A 19,431-nucleotide genomic window follows, 5' to 3' on the forward strand; every position below is an offset into this window, starting at 1 on the left:
GGAGATTACCCAGTGGTTTCTGGTTTTGTGGCAGCTGGGCTTGCAGATTTATTTCATTGCTGTCATCATTTGGCTTTTCAGATTTTACTGTAAGGATCTGTGGTTCTGTTTTTTTTTTCCTCCCATGTCTTTTATACCAGTTTCTTTCCCTCTGTCTCGAGATCTAATAATAATCAGCATTTGTTGAAGATGGCTCAAAAACTACTGTCTCAGTAAGCCATCAAACTTTTCCAACATCTTTTACCAGGTTTTCATTTCTGTCTCTTTGTCATTGTCAAGAGGCCTGCTATCAGTTTGTTCCACCTCCATTGCATAATTTTAATTGCTTTTTTTACCACTGAGTCATTTTTCACCCTACAGTGAGCATTTTGTTGAGCTTTTAGATTACCAAGATGGATATTGCCAGTACTTGTCTACATATTCTTGTATCTCCACAGTCTCATCCGTATTTTCACGTCATCCATCATGGGGTGGTTTATCAACTTTTTACCCTACCCTTTGGTCTTGCTTCTTCTCTTTCTGTTTTCTAATGGATGGTCAGGGCTTTTGCTCACAATTTTATGTTCTGAGGTTGTGATTTCACCATTATATGGATGACTGGCCACTTCTGTCTCAATCTGAAATGGAATCAACAAGCCTTGCTCATCAGCCTCTTCTATTGGCTGCTCAGGTGTGATCAGGTGTGGAAAAATTCTACCTTTTGACCTACGTAGCATTTCATCCACTTGGTTGTCCATTTTAATACTCATCTCAGTTTGGCCCAACCATTTTTTCTCCTGAAATTTGTTCCAGGTGCTTTCTCATCAGATTTGACACCTAACCTTTTCCCTAGTATCTCATTTTCATTGACCATTGGAAAAAATCCTACAATCAAGAATGTGGATTACACTTAGTATGTTTGTTTTTCACTATTTACCCCATATATTGAAGTTTCTTCTTTGTTGGCCTTTCTTCAGGCTTCAGTGTGACTTTAACTGAGAAAGGTAATATTCATATTTTCTTTTTCTTTCAGGAGCCATTGCTTTATTTACTCATTATATGGATCCTACTCTGTGACAAATGGTGCTTGACCAGGTATTCATCAACTTGAGATATTTACTACATTGCCATGTTGACTTTCACTTTATCTTTCATGACTTTGCAATGCTCACTATTTGGATGTGTTGTTTCACAAGATTGCTTGTAGGTGAATAACCATGTGATGAAATTGCTTCATAAACTTGTCCATACCAGACTCAACAACCTATGGGCTGCATGGGTAGAGTAGAAGGGGATAGTTGCACAGCCCTGCCATGCCTTGTATTGAATAAATTGATATGGACTGCTTTTCAAAATATGGTTTCACGGTCATCCATTGTACTATCTTAGATGATGACATTCCTGTGGACTCTCCAACACCTGGTCATCCCTATTTCTTCAAGTAGAGCATGGGAGTTTTTACCATTTTACACTTCCAAGCTGTCGAATGGATTCTGTACAAAGATGACTATAGACATGTAGTACTGAATTGGATGGTGGTGTTATGCACATGTTTTTCACGTGATATCTTCCAATATGTAACTAACACACACACACACACAGACAGATGTTAAAATGCAGTTCACTCCATCAGTTGGGAGCTATTATACCCCCCACTCCCCATATTGATAACTCAAAGTTAACACATCATGCTTAGGAGTAAGAGTGGTTTTAGATCCCCCAGTTTCTTGAACATAAGATGAAGATGATATGATCCTCAACCTATTCTTGTGTAAATGTCAGTTCTGAGCAGTATGTGTTTTGTATGTAGTTGACTTTCCAAATACAGTCTGTTATACCCTAGTCACTCTACATTTAGGGACACATCCTTTGTATAACTTGCTTTTATACTGTGTGAGATTAAGCTACATATGTATTTACTTGGCTAGGATCACTATCATAATACAGTTCTGTCCCATGGATAGGTGAAGATTATACCTCATTCTGAAGTGGTGCATTTCCCCTCGTCAGATTTTTGAATTTAACACTTTCACTACCAGAGGTATTTTTGAATGCTTTCAAGGTATACCTATGTCATTTCATGTCATGTCCTACTACCTAACCAATGTGGGATTCTAGCTAATCTTGTGAGAGAAGGGAAGCTATGATTTTCCTATACCAAAATGTTTCTCCTCAGTATGGATTCCTGTACGTGGTGAGTGGACCTCCCAGGAAAGGTTTTGTTCTTTCACTTTACCTCCTCTGGGATCTAAACATCCCCCCACATGTTTGCAGTGTGTGGCAACCCATGAAGGGGAGAAGAGGATCCTGGTGGTTGAGGGGTTTAATCCTAACACACCACTTTGGCCTTGAATTCCTGCAGATGGGTGGCCTTGGGGTGCCCCCTGGGTCAGTTGGCTGGTCCTCTTGGGCTAGGGTCAACCAAGTACCAGTGTTGGATGTTCTCAACAGGTGTTGTGGACTTTATATCTGATGCTGGTGTTTGGGTATAGTGCTCACGAAATCCTGGCATTGCTGCAATATCCTTGTTTGACATTGTAGTGGGTCCCCTAATAGGGCTCCATGGTGGGTGGGGTTAGTGGGCACTAAAATTTCCTTTTTTATTATTATAGATCCCCCAAATAAAATTTTAAAGTAAAATAGTGAAAAACAGTCCATAGGTAAACGTCCACGTCTAGAAGATTCTGAGTAGCAATCTTCAACACCTATAACACCTGTACCTCGTTTTCTGATACTACATTCTCTTTCAGACACACCTTTAAGGCAAAAGTCTCCCTTTTTCATTCAGAAGGGACTAGAGGGACTTGCTGGCTCTCCAAGGTCAGTGAAGAAGCTTTGATCTGGTGACATTGGTGGAAACATCCACATCTCAACACAGTGAACTCATCATGCATTCAAAAGCAGTTGGGGATATACCTATAGAGGTTACACTTCATGCTATTTTGAATTAATCATGAGAAGCTATTGCTGAGAGAGATTTGAAGAACATCTCAGAGTCGGAGATTCTCGCTGGTTTCTCCACTCAAGGAGTTTCTGCAGTGAGGTGTATCTCCACTCGCAAAGACGGAATTATGATGCCAACCAATGTCCTCCTTCTGACATTTACATCACCATGTCCACCTGTCACCATCAAGGCAGGTTATCTTAATTGCAGGGTACAGCTATACATTCCCAACCCTCTCTGATGTTTCCAGTGTCATCGGTTCAGTCACTCGAAGATATCATGTCGTGATTCCTTGATGTGTGCTTGTTGCAGTTGCAAGGACCATGATGTCTATGAGTGTGAAATGTACCCTCATTGCATCAACTGCAATGACTCTCACCCATCCTACTTTTATTTTTGCCCTAAATGGTTAGAGGAAAAAGAGGTACAGCATTTGAAAACGATTCATAACATTACTTATCCTGATGCTCAAAAGTTGCTGTCCACCACTTCATCTCGGACGTATGCTGCTGCACTTCTTTCCACTACTACAATGGGAGTGCAGACAGATCTCTCTGTGCCTTCAAAAGAATTGTTCTGAAAACAAATGGAAAGTCTTTTGACCTCCATGGTTAAAAAGTTGATGAAGTAACTTCATCACCCATCTCTGTCCCTTACATACATTCCAACAAACCCCAAAATCAAATTCCTTTGGTTTTAGGTACAGGCATTTCCTCGAATACATCTTCTTCTCCCACCCCAAGATACAAAATGATCATTTGTTCACGTCCTCAGTTACTGTAATCCCCTTCCAACAGCAAAGACCTGCCTATTCGACCCAGGGCAGGATTCATGGAGGTCTATAGACCTCTCTCGAATAAAGTTAGTATAGAAAAAAAAGACATGGTCGTAAACTGAAGGGTTCTCCACCCAATTCGCCTATATATATAAATAAAAATGGCCAACTTGATGCAATGGAACTGTCAAGGTTTAGGTTCTAATCTGGATGAAATCAAAACACTGATTGCTTCCAACCATCCTGTTTGTCTTTCCTTATGGGAAACATTTCTTAAAACTGCTGATACAGTCACCTTTCAGCAGTTTTCTCTGTACAGAAATGGTAGGCTGTGTGTTGGATGAGTGCATGAAGGGGTGGCACTCTTGGTTGATCAGTATGTGCCTACCCTGTCTTTGCCACTTTACACACCTTTGGAGACCGTAGCCATCCGTGTTTCCTTCATACCATCACTGTTCTCTCTATCTGTTGCCTGGAGAGACCTATGACCAATCAGACCTTGATGCGCTCATTGAACAGTTGCCTTCTCCTTTTCTAATCCTGGGGGACTTTAATGGACATCGCCCCCTCTGGGAAAGTGCTGATACTGATAGGAGAGGCTGCTCTGTAGAGCATATGCTCACTGATCACAACCTTCCTCTTTTCAGTATTGGTTTTTATACTTATTTTCATGCATCTAGTCAGTCCTTTACTGCTATTGATCTCTCAATTTGCTCCCCTTCACAATTGTCTCACTTTTCATGGAGGGTTGATGATAATCCATGAGGCAGTGATCATTTTCCTATAATTTTGAGAGAGACTGGCTGTGGTCGATACCTCCTGACCTGAGTGGCTCAGTAGAAGTTGGATCATACAAACTGGCCCTCTTTTACTGCTCTCACAGAACTTGAGCCTGCCATCATCTGTAAGCCATTAATAGATGACTGAGTGGCAGCAGTAACTGACTGTATTATACAAGTAGCTGCTCATTGTATTCCTAAAATATTGACATGTTTCCCACAAAAACCTCGTCCATGGAGGAATCCTACCTGCCACATGGCACAGAAGGCTCAAAAATGGGCCTGGATACTTTTTATAGGTATCCCACACTCTCGAACTGCATCTTCTCTCACTCTAAAACTGTTTGCATGCACTTTTGCTGCCAATGGGATATTCATCCTGATTCTGAACTCCATATTGGTGAAGTTGTGCTGCCTGTGGTCCCTGAGACAAAGTTCTTGGGGCTTATCTTTGATCGTTAGCTGACCTTTATAACACACATCAAGCAGCTACAGGATAAATGTACAAGAGCACTGAACATTCTCTGTCCTCTCTTCCACCATTTGGGGAGCAGATCGATGTTCTTTGCCAAAGATATATTGTGCTCTTATTCGATTGAAACTTGACTATGGATCACTGGTCTATGGCTCTGCCAGGACCTTGGCTTTAAAGATTCTGGACCCCATTCATCATCAAGGACCTGGGCTCTGCACTTCTCCAGTTCAGAGCGTATGAACTTCCTTTGCACCTCCAGCATTTGCAACTATCTTTACTATATGCTTCGAAACTTTGTTCCTTACCAAAGCATCCCACCTGGGGTTGTGTTTTTCCTTTCTCGGTGGGCCATACTTTTTCAGAACAGATGATCTGTTTTTGCTCCTTTGGCTTTGTATCCAGGTGCAGTTGGAAGAATTGGGTCTGTATCCACTGGTCAGCTCATCCCACCATGGCTTCTTATAGTCCCCAAATGTGACCTATCTTTAAGTTATCTGAGAAAAGCAAACACTTCTGATTGGAAATACTGTCTGTTATTTGCTGAAGATCTTTTGAAACATCCTTCCATTCTTATTTATACAAATGGTTCAGAATCAGGTGACTGTATAAGCTCTGCAATGGTTTGTTGTGGTTTGGTGGTTGTGTGCATAATCCCCCTCTACTGCTTCTGTGTTTACTGCCAAACTGTATGCCATTCCTCTTGCACTGGATCACATAGAAGCTAAGCAGTACACAAATTGACTGACCAATTTCTCTTTAACATCTACTTCTATCCAGTTTTTCTGGATACTGGGCCATGTTGGTATTCGTGGGAACGAGCTCACCAACACTGCAGCTAAATCTGTTTGCTCTGGAACTGTCACTGCTGTGCCTATTCCATATGTGGACTATGGTTTTGTATTCAAGGCTCGGCTCTATGTCAGTTGGCAGTCGGCTTGGAGTGAGCAACATGAAAACGAGCTTTTCCAAATAAAACCCTCTCTTGGACTTTGGCCATCTTGCTACTGTAAGGATCAGAAAGCGGAATTTTTTCTAACTAGACTACGTATTGGTCACAGTTTTTTAACTCATCATTTTCTTTTATCTGGACTGATGCACCAATGTGTAGTCTGTGTAACACTCAGGCCACAATAAACCACATTTTACTTTCTTGCTACTGTTATGACTCTCAATGACAACACCATTTTAAACATGTTCTGTCTGGAGGTTTATCCATAATGTTAGACAGTGTTATTGGTGATAGTGACACTGTCCACCTTGGAAATGTTTTTAGTTCTTTAAAGGCCATTAATCTTTGTAATGCTATTTAAGTGTTTTTTAATGTGATTCCCTTTTAAGAGTTACAATCCATCTAGTTTGATTTGAAGTTAGAAAATTGCTGTAACGTCAAATAACTCGAAACCAAGACTAGAAAAGCCAACTTCAGGTGACTAACTCTGCTGTTTGAACTACCCATTAGTGAACCTGGTCATTTATTAAAATTTTGCTACAAGTCTTTTAAAACTGTTATTACTTTACTTTTTGAAAATGGTCATAATGTCAAGTAACTCTGAACCAGGACTGGAAAGATCAACTTCAGGTGACTGACGGTGGTTTTGTACTTACCTGTTAGTCTTCCTGGTGAGTTATGATAATTACAGTTATGCTACAGAAAGTCCTTTGCAACTTGTGTTACTTTAGGTTTTCTCTAAATACTGTAGACTAGATGTAAACATTGGTTTTATGTTATTTGTGTTTTTTTAACTTTGTTTTGTTTTACCTTAACTTCCTTTTATGAATTTTACTAAAGCTACTTTAATTTTAACTTTTTACCAGATGTTTGGTACAGATAGCCTAGTTGCTTTGTGCCATAAAACACTAAGTCAACCAACCAACCAAAATGTTATTCTGATAGGTCACACACCTGTTGGTGGAATAGTGACATGTGATGTTTTACATGACAGACAAGTTGAAAGTATTTGATTTCAATAGGGGGGAAGCAGAAATCTTATGGCATGCATAAAAAAATTGCATATGGAGAGCAGCACTGAATGAGTATAGCTAATCTAAGGAGAAAAGGGAAGTACCTATCATAAATACATTTCAGTACAAAAAAATTATATCTTTTGTTAACATAATAAGAAATGTGGGTAGAAATTTTTATTTTAAGATCAAAAACATATCAAAAGGAAATAAAGATGTTTAAAGATGCTATCTAAATTTGGGCTATTTGTGTTGCTTTATTTTCGAATATTAAGGCTTTTACCTTAATTTGAAGCTAGAAAGATAGTGTTAAATCTTTACAATAAATTAGTTAGTGTAATACATTGTATGAGAAAAGAAAACTTAAGACATGTATTTATTATTCATTCCCTGCCAAAGTTATGTTTTAGATTTTGTTTCCTTATTGTGATTATGTTATAGGCTATTGTTCGAAGTTCTGGTGAACACAAGCATCGAATTACTCTGAACGTTTCTCTAGAAGGAATTAAAATTAAAGATGAGAAAACTAATGTAAGTTTCAAAAACAACTTCATTATATTAGTTATAGAGTATTGTATATCAACTTAAGAAATCTAAAATTTTCAAGAACTTTTAGTTATAGATATTCACATTAACCTATACAATGTGCATTTGTGCTAGCCATCTGTAATTTAAACTCATAAGCGAGAGGGAAGGCAACTAATCAATATGACCCACTGAATATTCTTGAGTTACTTTAACTATAAAGGAGCTGCAGCCCCTAAAAGTTTGGAGTGTGTTTTTGTAGAAATGGTATACAAATCCTCACTTTTTGAATTTACTGCTTGGTATGCTAGCCAATAACAGTATTACTTAGGACAGAAACTAAAAAATTAGAGGTCTGAATAAGACAGACATAAGACTCGAAGATGCATGAAACCTGACGTGAAGTTGAAGTCAACCCTCAGTCTTCAGTGAATAATAACAGAATGAGATAATTTGTATATTATTCATGTGATTATCAAAAATATTTAAACAACTGAAGAACCTTTGGATCGTCAAATTGCCTTTAGTAATGAATATTTGAGAATGTAGCAATTACAGCATAATAAACTATATTTGGGCCTGGAGAAATTTTGTTATTGTAAAGAATTTCATTTTGCAGAATGTAGGGCATGTTAAACATTTGGATCTATATTACTCAGGGCATCTGAATGTGTATGAGGTAGAGCAAGATGAAGCATTTTGGTCTTTAGCAGGTAGTGTTTGACCATTTCAGTGTGTACTGGATATGTATGTACAGAGAGATAAAGTACATTAATTATATTAAAACAATATTTGATATGCAAATTCCCAAGTTATATGGCAATTGATATAAATTTATAGTGGCATAAGATGTATCAGATCTACATCTTTACATCATTTGATATTTCGTAGGTATTGAGAAGCCATCAAAAATTGATCACTTTTGGAAATGTCATGTAACAGTCATTTTTCTGATGTCAAAGATCATAAAGGATTTTTATGTTGATTTAGAATTTCCAAAATGGGATATCCCTTGCATTTAGTGACACTGAAAACAGAGGAATATGAATCATCTTGAGGCAGTAGGACCATCCAGAAAGATACTAGCAGTAAGTCAAATCCAGCAGCATTAAGCAAAGTGTAGTGTCTTGCAGCAACAGGGAATCTATGAATACAAAAATCATTTGGAATTTCACCAGTATGTAACATAATCAAGAATTTCCAATGGGAATGTGATACAAGTTGCATATATATGAGCTGCTTCCATGTTATATCCATTCAATTCTCACATACATCAGGCATCTGGAGAATGAAACATCTGTTCATGCTGTTTCATTATCAACCATTTTTCTTGTGTCTCTCTGTGGATTTCTGTATGACTGAAAAGCCAACTGGAAGGAGGGTTGAAGTTTAGACATGACAGTCTTAATGCATAATCTTTTGCAGTAGAAATTACACAGCAGTGCTATCTGTTGTCAAGATGCACAGTCATCAGACAGTGTATGACTGGATGTGGCAACATGGACTTGAACAATCTGATAATGTATTTGAGTCTGCTATAGGTGCTTTAGAACACTGATATATGTAAGACTATACTGTTTGTATAGTATTATGAAGTATTTGATTCATAAATTTTGCATGATTCCACTGTTAATATAATTTTTCAAGTAATTTATATTTTTCTGGATATCATTTCTTTAAAATACATATAAAAACTATAGTTAATTGAAATATGCATAGTTAAGGGTATGGTCTTCTTTTATAATGTTTTTTTTCCCCACCTTAATTTATAATCCCTAAGCGTTTTTGCTTTTCTGCTCTTTTGCCTTTCTAATGAATAAAGATAGTTTTTACTACTTAAAATTTTCTCCTTTCTCTGTAACAATATATGTACATAGTTTTACTAAGTATTTTTGGTATTTGTAGATATAACATAATTAATCAATAGTACACCTTCAGACTTGATGTAGATGAACCAGTATTTATAATTATTCCTTACCTTGTTTCATCAGGAGGAGTTGTATCATCATCCAGTGCATACTATTTCTTTTATTTCTCAAGACATCAGTGATGCTAGAGCTTTTGGTTACATCTTTAACACTGAAGATGAATATCACAGGTTTATTGCCATCAAGACAGAGAAATCAGTAAGTTAACAAGACTCATAACTAATGTGACAATTTGTATATTTATACACTTTTATGTATGGACCTTTTGTTTATTAGTTGTGGTTAAAACAATATAATGTACAATATTGTTAACTTATTTCACATCAATTTAAAATTGTTTAAAAGTTTTTATAATCATTTTCTTCATGTATTTCACTATATTCTAAGGAAGTTAATAGTGAAGATGAGCAATGTGCTTGTATAGTTTGTAGAATGGTGGAGAAGATGGATGCTATGTTAATTAAACCTTTTGCTACAGGCTTGGTATAATGTACAGGAATTCGTGTACACATTTTCACATGTTAAGTATTTGCACTATACATTTTGATACAACATGTGTATTTTCATAAAATTTGGTAGACTTTTGGCAAAAGTTACAAGTATTTTGTATAAAAACATTAAGCTTTTTTAAATGAAATATGTTTACTAAAGATTTGTTTGTGAAAATAGTTTGTTTTGTTATAAGTCTGAGTAAAATATGTAATTTTATGTTATGGTTAAAAAATAAAAACTGTTCTTCATCCCAAAAATCTCAAATATTATTTACATAATCTCTAAAACCTAAATACATTTCAAATATTTGTTTTCAATAAGACTTTTTTTTGTTATTTTATATATTCTATACTGTCTGACACTTGACCTCATAACCACCATAAAAACAATTACGAATGTTTTTTTTTTCGTGCTAGAATGACTTAATATTATAACATGAAAATACAAATCTTTAGTAATTTAAATCTCATAACTCTGTATACATATATTTACATTTATATGTAGTATTTATTATTATACTGACCTTCCAGTCATGCCTAGGAAACATTAGATAACTTGCATTGACGGGGTGAATGTGCACTTGTGTATCCAATAATTTAAAACTGACCTCTTGTCGTTTCTGTTTTGGCTGTGTTTTAGTGGACTAGTATTTTGTAATATACAGTCACATTTAAATTATTATACGTATGTATATAGATTATTGCTATTTAGAAATAAATTGAATTTATATTTCTTAAGATATAGAAAAATAAATTGAAGTAGAGCAAACAGTCTCTTCTCATTGTGACCTTTGTACTTGGTTACTGTTGATAAATCTTTTAAAATTTTGCACATGGAGGATAGCAAATTTTTTGTTTAGGTTTTATATGTAAAGTTGAAAAACAAAAAACATCATAAATAACTACACTAACACCACAGAATTCCACTATATTTCTTTTCAGCTTAGAAATTAAAATGTATTTAGATTTAAAAAAATATGAAACTTTTAGCAAACTGAAAACTTTGCCTACCTCATGGAAAACATGTGGTAGCTTTTTAAAGATTATAATGGCTGGGAAAATCACTCTGAGGACATTCTGAGCTGTTGATTGATTGTTCACATATCATATACTGTGATAAGAGTATATAAGGGACTGTCTCAAAAAATGGAAAGAGTTTAACAGGGCCACTGTGTTTGATTCAGTACATAAGCCATATCTGACCAAAATAGAAAGATACAATGTTCTTATTTTATATTCTAGTTTGTCAATATTACTAGAGTTCTCAGTTTGTACAAAACTACAGATTTAGTATTTTGACTTTACAAACATCTAATTTTAAACAATACTGCATTCAATACACCATGTAACTCACTAAAATCTGTATTCAGGTGTCTTTTTTTTTTAATATAATACTAAAGCTTGAAATATAATTTTCAATTTCATTCCAAACTTACTGACATAAATTCATAAAATAGTAATGCCATAAGTTTTGAATGCAAGTCAACAAAGGCAATGACATTTCCTTTAACCCATGACCTACTGCAAAAGGGGTTAAAGTAAAAGCAATAGATAAAGAGAAGGGGAAACTATGGGAAATGGTAACAGGATTGCAAGAGGAGCTTAACTCTTTTTTTTTTTTTCTTGTTGGAGAAGATGGATGTAATTTTTATTAAAGTAGAGACAATAGATAAAGGGAAAGAGAAACTGTTGGAAATCGTAGCAGAGTTTCAAGAGGAACTTAACTGTTTTTCAGCACTGGTATGGTAACCATTTTGTGCTTGTTATAGTTTCTGTGCTGTAACTTTTAAACTGGTAAGTTTACATTCATCAAATTTTTCAGATTATCATGGAACATTACCATGCTTTCATATGTAAAATATTGATTTTTTTCTTAAATTAAGTCTTGAGGTTTGTTAAGCATCATTTTTCTCATAGCTTTTTACTTTTCACATGTTTCATATCCAACATGCAAAGTAATTTTCATTTTAAGATTAAAAATACTTTTGTGCATCAGAAAATTCCCAAATTTCACATTTGAAATACAATGTCCAAATAGCTATTAAATGTTTCTTAAGAAAAAACTTGATCTGTTATTTTCCCTAACAAATCTTTCTATGGGCTCAATTAATTTGTTCAATCTTGTAACCACCTTAGAAAATGAAGAAATGAATATAAATTGTCTTTTTTATTGTGGAATAACTATGAATTATAATGTGAAAACAAATGTTTAGATTAAATAGCTTAAGTTTCATAACTTTATGCATTGTAATTTATTTTTATCATGTTAACCTAATTTTGCCTGGTTAATAGTACAGAAGCTACAATGATGAAGTGCATGTGTACTCATGCTACTAAATCCATATAAAACTAACCTTTAGCCTTTACAAAATGGTCTGTCCTGGCTGTGTTTTAATGCACTAGTATTTTGTAAAATACAGTCACTTTTCAGTTATTATAAATTATATATGTATATTGATTATTGCTAGTCACAAACAAGTTCTTAATTTTCATGAAAATTAAAACAGTGGTAAATAAATTATCTTTTCCTCTTACAGTCTTTGTACTTGGTTGATGTTTGTCTGAGCTTACTAAGCCTTAAGAAATTTTGCATGTGAAGGATGTGAAATATATTAATTTTTCTAGGGTTTATATTTACATCTGAATAACCAGGAAATAGTAAAATACTATATTGATATCATAGAATGTCATTATATTTTATCAAGTTTAGAAGTTTACTGTATTTGGATGTAAAAGAATATCAAATTTAGAACAAGCTAAAGACTTGACTTACCTGCATGAAGGTTTGTCTAAAACGAAAGAGATGTCATTTTCATATTTGAACAAAGCTCAGAAAACCACTAAAGGGGCATTCTGAGCTTTTGATTGATTATTTGCATGCCATTTATAGAAATTAGCATATATAAGGAACAGTTTTCAAAAATGGAAAGAGGTGAATGGACCACTGTGTTTGATTCAGTACATTACCAATATCACAGCAAAGAGAAAAGATAGGAGGTTCTTATTTTATATTGCAGCTTGTTAGTATTAGTAATTTGAGATTCTAATTCATACAAAAGTATTGACTTTGTAGTTTGACATCACACACTAATTTGAATTAGTGTGCTGCTTTTAATACACAATGTAACTCACAAAAATCAACATTTAGGTGTGTTTTTTAAACATTTTACTTTTGAAATAACAAATTAACTACTAATGTGTGATATGAAAACTTGAATTATAATCTACTATTTGAAACTAAACTTGTGATATAAAATCATTCAGTAAAATTTTGAATGTGATTTAACAAATGAGATGACACGGCCTTTGATCTGTGACCCATCTGAAAAGGGTTAAACTTTTACGTGCAAAGAATACGTTAGCTAACAGTTGTTTCTGATAAGACATATATCTCGTCTCGCATGTAAAACTGCTATTCATTTTAGACTGCCCTCTAACACATCAAAAATCTTAATTCTTGCTTGATGCACTAGCCTTATTATATGTCTTAGTTCCTGCTGCTTATTTAGCATGCATGGTATATGTGACAACCATCTACAATAAGGGCTCGAAATGTGCTTTCTGAGCAACAGGCTCCCTCTATATTACATTCTGTGTGCCTCACTTTTATGAGTAGCACACTATTAGTTGGATGTATTTCTTCCTTGCTGTTGACTTTTTTTTGTGGAAATTTATTGTTTCCATATACAAATATACATTTTTTCTTTTCTTCATTTATTTTTCAGTTTGCTTGCAGTTCAGAGATTATTATACATGTTCCTTTGTTGTTGTTTTTTTTTAAGCAAATTATGAATTCAGTTTACTCTGTTTTCTCCTGGATTGTCTGGACACATGTTTAACCCTATTACACAAGTCATGGGATTGGCCATGGAGAAGCAGGTTTTGGTTTGGCAGAGGTTAGTTTCCTAAATGAGACCTGGTTTATGTTTATTTCAATGTGAGGTGATACAAGCAAACGACAAATGAAGAAACCTGCCAATACAATCACCTTTCGGCAGTTTTCTTTATACAGAAATTACAAACTGTGTGATGGATGAGTGCATGGAGGGGTGGGACTGTCGGTTGATCAGCATGTGTCCACCCTGTCTTTGCCACTCGACACACCCTTGGAGGCCATAGCCATTCTTGTTTCCTTGGGTTGTACCATCACTGTTTGTTCTATCTATCTGTCACCTGGAGAGACATATGATCAATCAGACCTTGATGCTCTCATTGAACAGTTGCCATCTCCCTTTTTCATCCTGGGGGGACTTTAATGGACATCATCCCCTCTGGGAAAGTGCTGGTATTGATAGGAGGGGTCACTCTGTAGAGCATATGCTCTCTGACCAGAACCTTTCTCTTTTCGATACTGGTTCTCCTACTTATTTCCATGTCAGTCCTTTACTGCTATTGATCTCTCAATTTGCTTCTCTTCATTATTTTCCAATTTTTCATGGAGGGTTGACAATAATCCACGAGGCAGTGATCATTTTCCTATAATCTTGAGAGAAACTGGCTGTGGTCGATTCCACCCAACCCGCATGCCCCAGTGGAAGCTGGATCAAGCAAACTGGCCCTCTGTCACTGCCCTCACAGCACTTTATCCTGCCATTTTCTGTAAGCCATCAATAGATGACTGTGTGGCAGCAGTAACTGACTTATTATACGAGCAGCTGCTCAATGTATTCCTAAAACCTCGACACGTTTTCCACTATATCCTCATCCATGGTAGGATCCTGCCTGTCACATGGCATGGAAGGCTCAAAAACGAGCTTGGGATACTTTTCGTAGATATCCCACACATTCGAAATCAGGTGACTGTGTGGGCTCTGCCATGATTTTTTGTGGTTGCATGCGGAATCCTCTTTACAGCTTCTGTGTTCACTGCCGAACTGTATGCCATTTCTCTCTCTTGCTCTGGATCACATAGAAGCTAAGCAATAGTAGAACTGCACAATTTACATTGACTCGCTTAGTTCTCTACTGGCCCTGGAATCGCTTCACATTGGTTAACACCCTGTTCTCGCCAATATTCAAAACCAACTGGCCCATTTCTCTTTAATATCTACTTCTATCCAGTTTTTCTGGATACCGCCCCATGTTGGTATTCACGGAAATAAGCTAGCTGATGCTGCAGCTAAGTCTATCTGCTTCGGGCACTATCACCGCTGTGCCTATCCCATACATGGACTATGGTCCTGTATTCAAGGCTCGGCTCCGTGCCAGCTGGCAGTCAACTTGAAGTGAGCAACGTGAAAACAGCCTTTTCCAAATGAAACCTTATATTGGACTTTGATCATCTTGTTCCCATAAGAATTGGAAAGAGGAAGTTGTTCTAACTAGACTACGCATTGGTCACAGTTTTTTAACTCATCGTTTTCTTTTTTCTGGAACTGATGCATGAGTGTGTAGTTTGTGTGACACTCAGATCACAATAAGCCACATTTTACTTTCTTGTCATCATTATGATTCACAATGACGGCACCATTTTAAGCTTGTTCTATCCCAAGGTTTGTCCATAACATTAGTGTTATTAGTGATGGTGACACTGTCCACCTTGGTAATGTTTTTAGTTTTTTAAAGGCCATTAATCTTTTTAATGCCATTTAAGTTTTTTATATATACTTTACACCTTTCTAATGTTACTCTTTTTTTAAAAATCGCAGTTCATCTAGTTCAATTTTAAATTAGAAACTGACCGTAACATTAAGTAACTTGAAACCAGGACTGGAAAAGCCAACGTCAGGTGACTGACGGTGGTTTTTGTACTTACCTGTGTCTTCCTGGCGAGTTACAATTATTATTGTCATGCTACAGAAAGTCCTTTACAACTTGAATTGTTGTAGTTTTTCTCTTGACATTGTAGGATAGATGTGAACATTGGTTTTATGCTATTTATTTATTTTTTTAACTTTGTTTTGTTTTACCTTAACTTCTTTTTATGAATTTTACTGAATTTAATTTTACTTTTTTATTCAATATTTGGCTCAGACAGCCTAGCTGCTTTGTGCCATAAAACACTAAATCAACCAACAAACCAACCAGCCTTCTTTTCAGGCGATAATAGAGAATGTTCAACCTTCAGTGCCATTCTTACAGTTAATTGATCAGGTTTGAAATATCTTGTAACTTTCTTCTTTATCTTATGATTTGTTCTCTTCTTGTTTTTGTCCACCTGCTCCCCAGATATAGAGGTTCATGTTCAAAGAATTTTATCACAGTTTTTGGGGGTTCTGCTCTGCCTCTTCCTCTTCTGTTCCTGAATGAAATGCTTTGGCTTTTCATCATTCTCCCAGTTTTAATTTGGGTTTTTAACATTTGAGTCTCCTTTTATCTCTGTGGTACCTGAGGCTTTTGTTTCATATCCAATTCTCAAAGATTAATCTCTCTTATACAAGTTTTACATTATCTTTCTTCTTTACAACTGTTATCAGATGCTTTTTGCCATTCACCCAATGATTTTTCTGGAGAACATGGTTTTCTTCTGCTGTTAACATCGGTTAGACTTCCAGTTTTTCACATTCACCTTTTTGAGGCTAAATTAGAGCTTTTCTGCTCAAAGATGCTATCAAACTAGTAGTTCCAGTTTTCCATGTTTTCATGTTTATCTGTTTGTTGTTCCCCAAGAATACCAACAATTGGAAACCAGTCATAGATCTGTTCCATTTCAGTCAGCTATTTTAAACTCTCATTTTATCGTGGAATCCTTTTTGTTTTCTTCTTTGGGGTTTTCAATCCAAGCTTGTTGATTACCAAATTTAAGGTATCAGATTCTTATCTTTATATGTCCAGTATCTTCATCCTCCTGTTGTTTCCTTTGATCCATTGCCACAGCACCTTGTGTCTTTTGTCAGTTTGTCCAAACTTTTGCTCACCATCTTCATTTGTTAGGTCTTGGGACTCATCATTATATGGATGACCAGTTTCTTCTGGCTCTTACCTGTGTAGCTTCTGTAGTACACACTAGTTTGCTCATCCAGAAGGCAGCAAGGTAGGTTGGTTGGTTGGTCAGGTTAGAAGAATCGGTTTTTTTCCTCCAAAGAGTATTTCATTCAACTCCTGCCTCAGTCAGGCACAGCCATCTGTCATTCGTATTCAATATGTAATGAGTATATCCTTTCCTTCTTTGACTGCTTGAGATGTTTCATCTCTTTTTGGAATGTATGCTCTGTTGGAAGCACTTATTTCTTTCAGACATGCTCACATGCAAATTCTTTGGTGGTAACTGCAAGTTCAAAGGAACTTCCTCTTGGATCCATTAGATTTTCAAGTCATCCTTTTAATTTTGATGCAGCAAGATTTTGTATGGTGGTTGAACAGAAGAAACACTGCAATTGGGGTTCCTCTTCCACCTCTTTGTCTGGAGCAGCATTTGTTCCCTGTTCCTATGTTTGAACAGATATTCTGCAACCTACTCATAATCCTGAGAACAAGGTTGAGTAGTTCTTGTTTTGTGCCTACTTGTAAAAACAGCTACAGAATGCATTTCTCTTCTTACAGTTCAGTTCAAAGTTGAACACCATCCCATAATTCAGAGCTTGACATATTTTTTGACACCAGCTGCTGATGTGGAAGTTTGTCTGGTTCTCACTGTGTGCTTACTTTCCTCATTGAAATTTGACACTTTTTTTACTTCCATTTAAGGTTGGTGTGTGTGTGTGTATTACTCATGGTCTGCTTGCCTTTGCCACATCATATTTCTTTTCTGTCAATTCTTTAGCACTCCTCTTCTCCTTGTAATACCGAGGACGGGATATAGAACATTGTCTGTTTGGTTGGGGGGGTCAGTCTTACTACCTTGTCTTCTGAGGCTTTTCCATCATTGGTAAGGCCCTCAATACTGCCTGTTTCATGACCCTTCTTCTCACTGGCAAAGAACATGCTAGTTCTGGAAGTGGTGTGGTCATCCTCTAGTGTGCTTTCATACAGTTACTATGTACAATTGTAAGATTCTCTGGGGATGCTTTGCCTTGGGAATTTATTATACTTTCTGATATGCCATCCCTCTGCATACTCGCTGTTGGATTCTAGCTGTATATGTGTTTGGAGATATGTATAATATCAAAAGTTATTATTCTCCAAAATAATTTCTGATAGGTACGTATCTCCTTTCATGTGCTTCACACTCTTCCTCCCCACTTATGATATTTGTTTATTTTGTTGTGTGTAATTTCAAAAGAATGTAATACAGAGAGAACCAGCTTTTCAGGAAGTATATGTTGTTCTACTATTGGTGGAGAGTTGTCACATCTCCTGTGAATGATAAATGAGCAGCGGGAACTGAGGGGAATACAAACGTTAATGCATTAAGCAAGAATTATGATTTTTAATGTGCTAGAGGGTGGCCCAAGATTGAGAGAGGCTTTATATGTGAAAGGAGGTAAATATGTATTACAAATCTGTTTTTGATGTAAGGAAATGATATATTTCAGGAAGATAAAATGAGAATTATTATGGCTAAAGGTATTAGCCCTAATTTATTGAACTACTGTTTTATGAATTTGTGTCAATAAGTCTGAAATGAAATTGTAGATCATACTTCAGACTTGAATGTCATATATGAGTTTTTTAAAAGTAAATATTAAAAGAACACATTTTAAATGTAGATTTTAGTGTGAGATGCTTGGTAGTGCTGTTTAAAATTAGTTGTTTGTGATGTCAAAATACTAAGTCTATAATTTCTTACAAATTAGGAACTCAAATTACTAATATTGACAAGCCAGAATTTAAAATAACAACCACATATCTTTTTATTTTGCTGAGATATGGGGTATGTACTAAATCAGACATGGTGGACTTGTTAAACTTTTCATGTTTTGAAATCGTCCCTTATATACTCTTACTACAGTATATGACATGTGAATAACCAATAAACAGCTCACAATGTCCCTAGAGTGGGTTTGCTTGCCATTTAACTTTTGAAAAGCTAACACGTTCCTTCAATCCAAGTTATCAAGGAGGTTGGTTGTGTCTTTAGTCTTCTCAAAGTTTCATATTTTATAAAATCTAAAAATATCTTAATTACTATGTTTTAAAAATCATAGTGGAATTCTATGGTATTAGTGTAGTTATGTTTTATTTTTTTGGTTATTCAACTGTATATATAACTTAAAAAAAATGTTTATCCTTCATGTGCAACAACCCGGGTACAAAGGTCATAGCAATAAGAAAAAATTTTGTTAGCTTTACTTTTTGATTTATTGTTTTATATTTTAAAAAATAAATTTAATTTATTTCTAAATATTAATAATCTATATACATGTATATAATGCATAATAATTGAAATGTGTGTGTGTGTGTGTGTGTTACAAAGTATTGGACCACTAAAACACAGCCAAGACAGGGAAGGTTAAAGGTTAATTTTATATTACTGGATATGTGACCTGAGTCCAAGTGCAAATTCACGTGTCATTGCAAGTCATGTAATGTTACCTAGGTATGACTGGAAGGTCAATATAATAACAAATAATAATATATATGTTCATATATAGTGTTATGAGATTTGAGCTACTGAGACTAAATATTTGTATTTTTTGTGTTATAATGTCTAGTCATTTTAGCATGAAAAAAACAATTTATATTTATTTACTA

The 19,431-nt window shown here is 35.5% G+C and overlaps 1 protein-coding gene across 4 annotated transcripts in view; it reads left to right on the top strand.

Moving 5' to 3' along the window:
* LOC143223287 (protein disabled-like) overlaps positions 1-19,431 on the top strand; it is a 59,522-nt gene that overhangs the window by 21,205 nt on the left and 18,886 nt on the right. For all 4 annotated transcript variants that reach the window (XM_076451081.1, XM_076451079.1, XM_076451078.1 and 1 more), the window contains 2 exons: positions 7,356-7,445; positions 9,431-9,565. In XM_076451081.1, coding sequence (XP_076307196.1) covers positions 7,356-7,445; positions 9,431-9,565 — 225 coding nt within the window. The remainder of the gene's footprint in view (positions 1-7,355; positions 7,446-9,430; positions 9,566-19,431) is intronic.

This window comes from Tachypleus tridentatus, chromosome 8 (genome assembly GCF_004210375.1).
Source record: "Tachypleus tridentatus isolate NWPU-2018 chromosome 8, ASM421037v1, whole genome shotgun sequence".
Taxonomy (NCBI): Eukaryota; Metazoa; Arthropoda; class Merostomata; order Xiphosura; family Limulidae; genus Tachypleus; species Tachypleus tridentatus.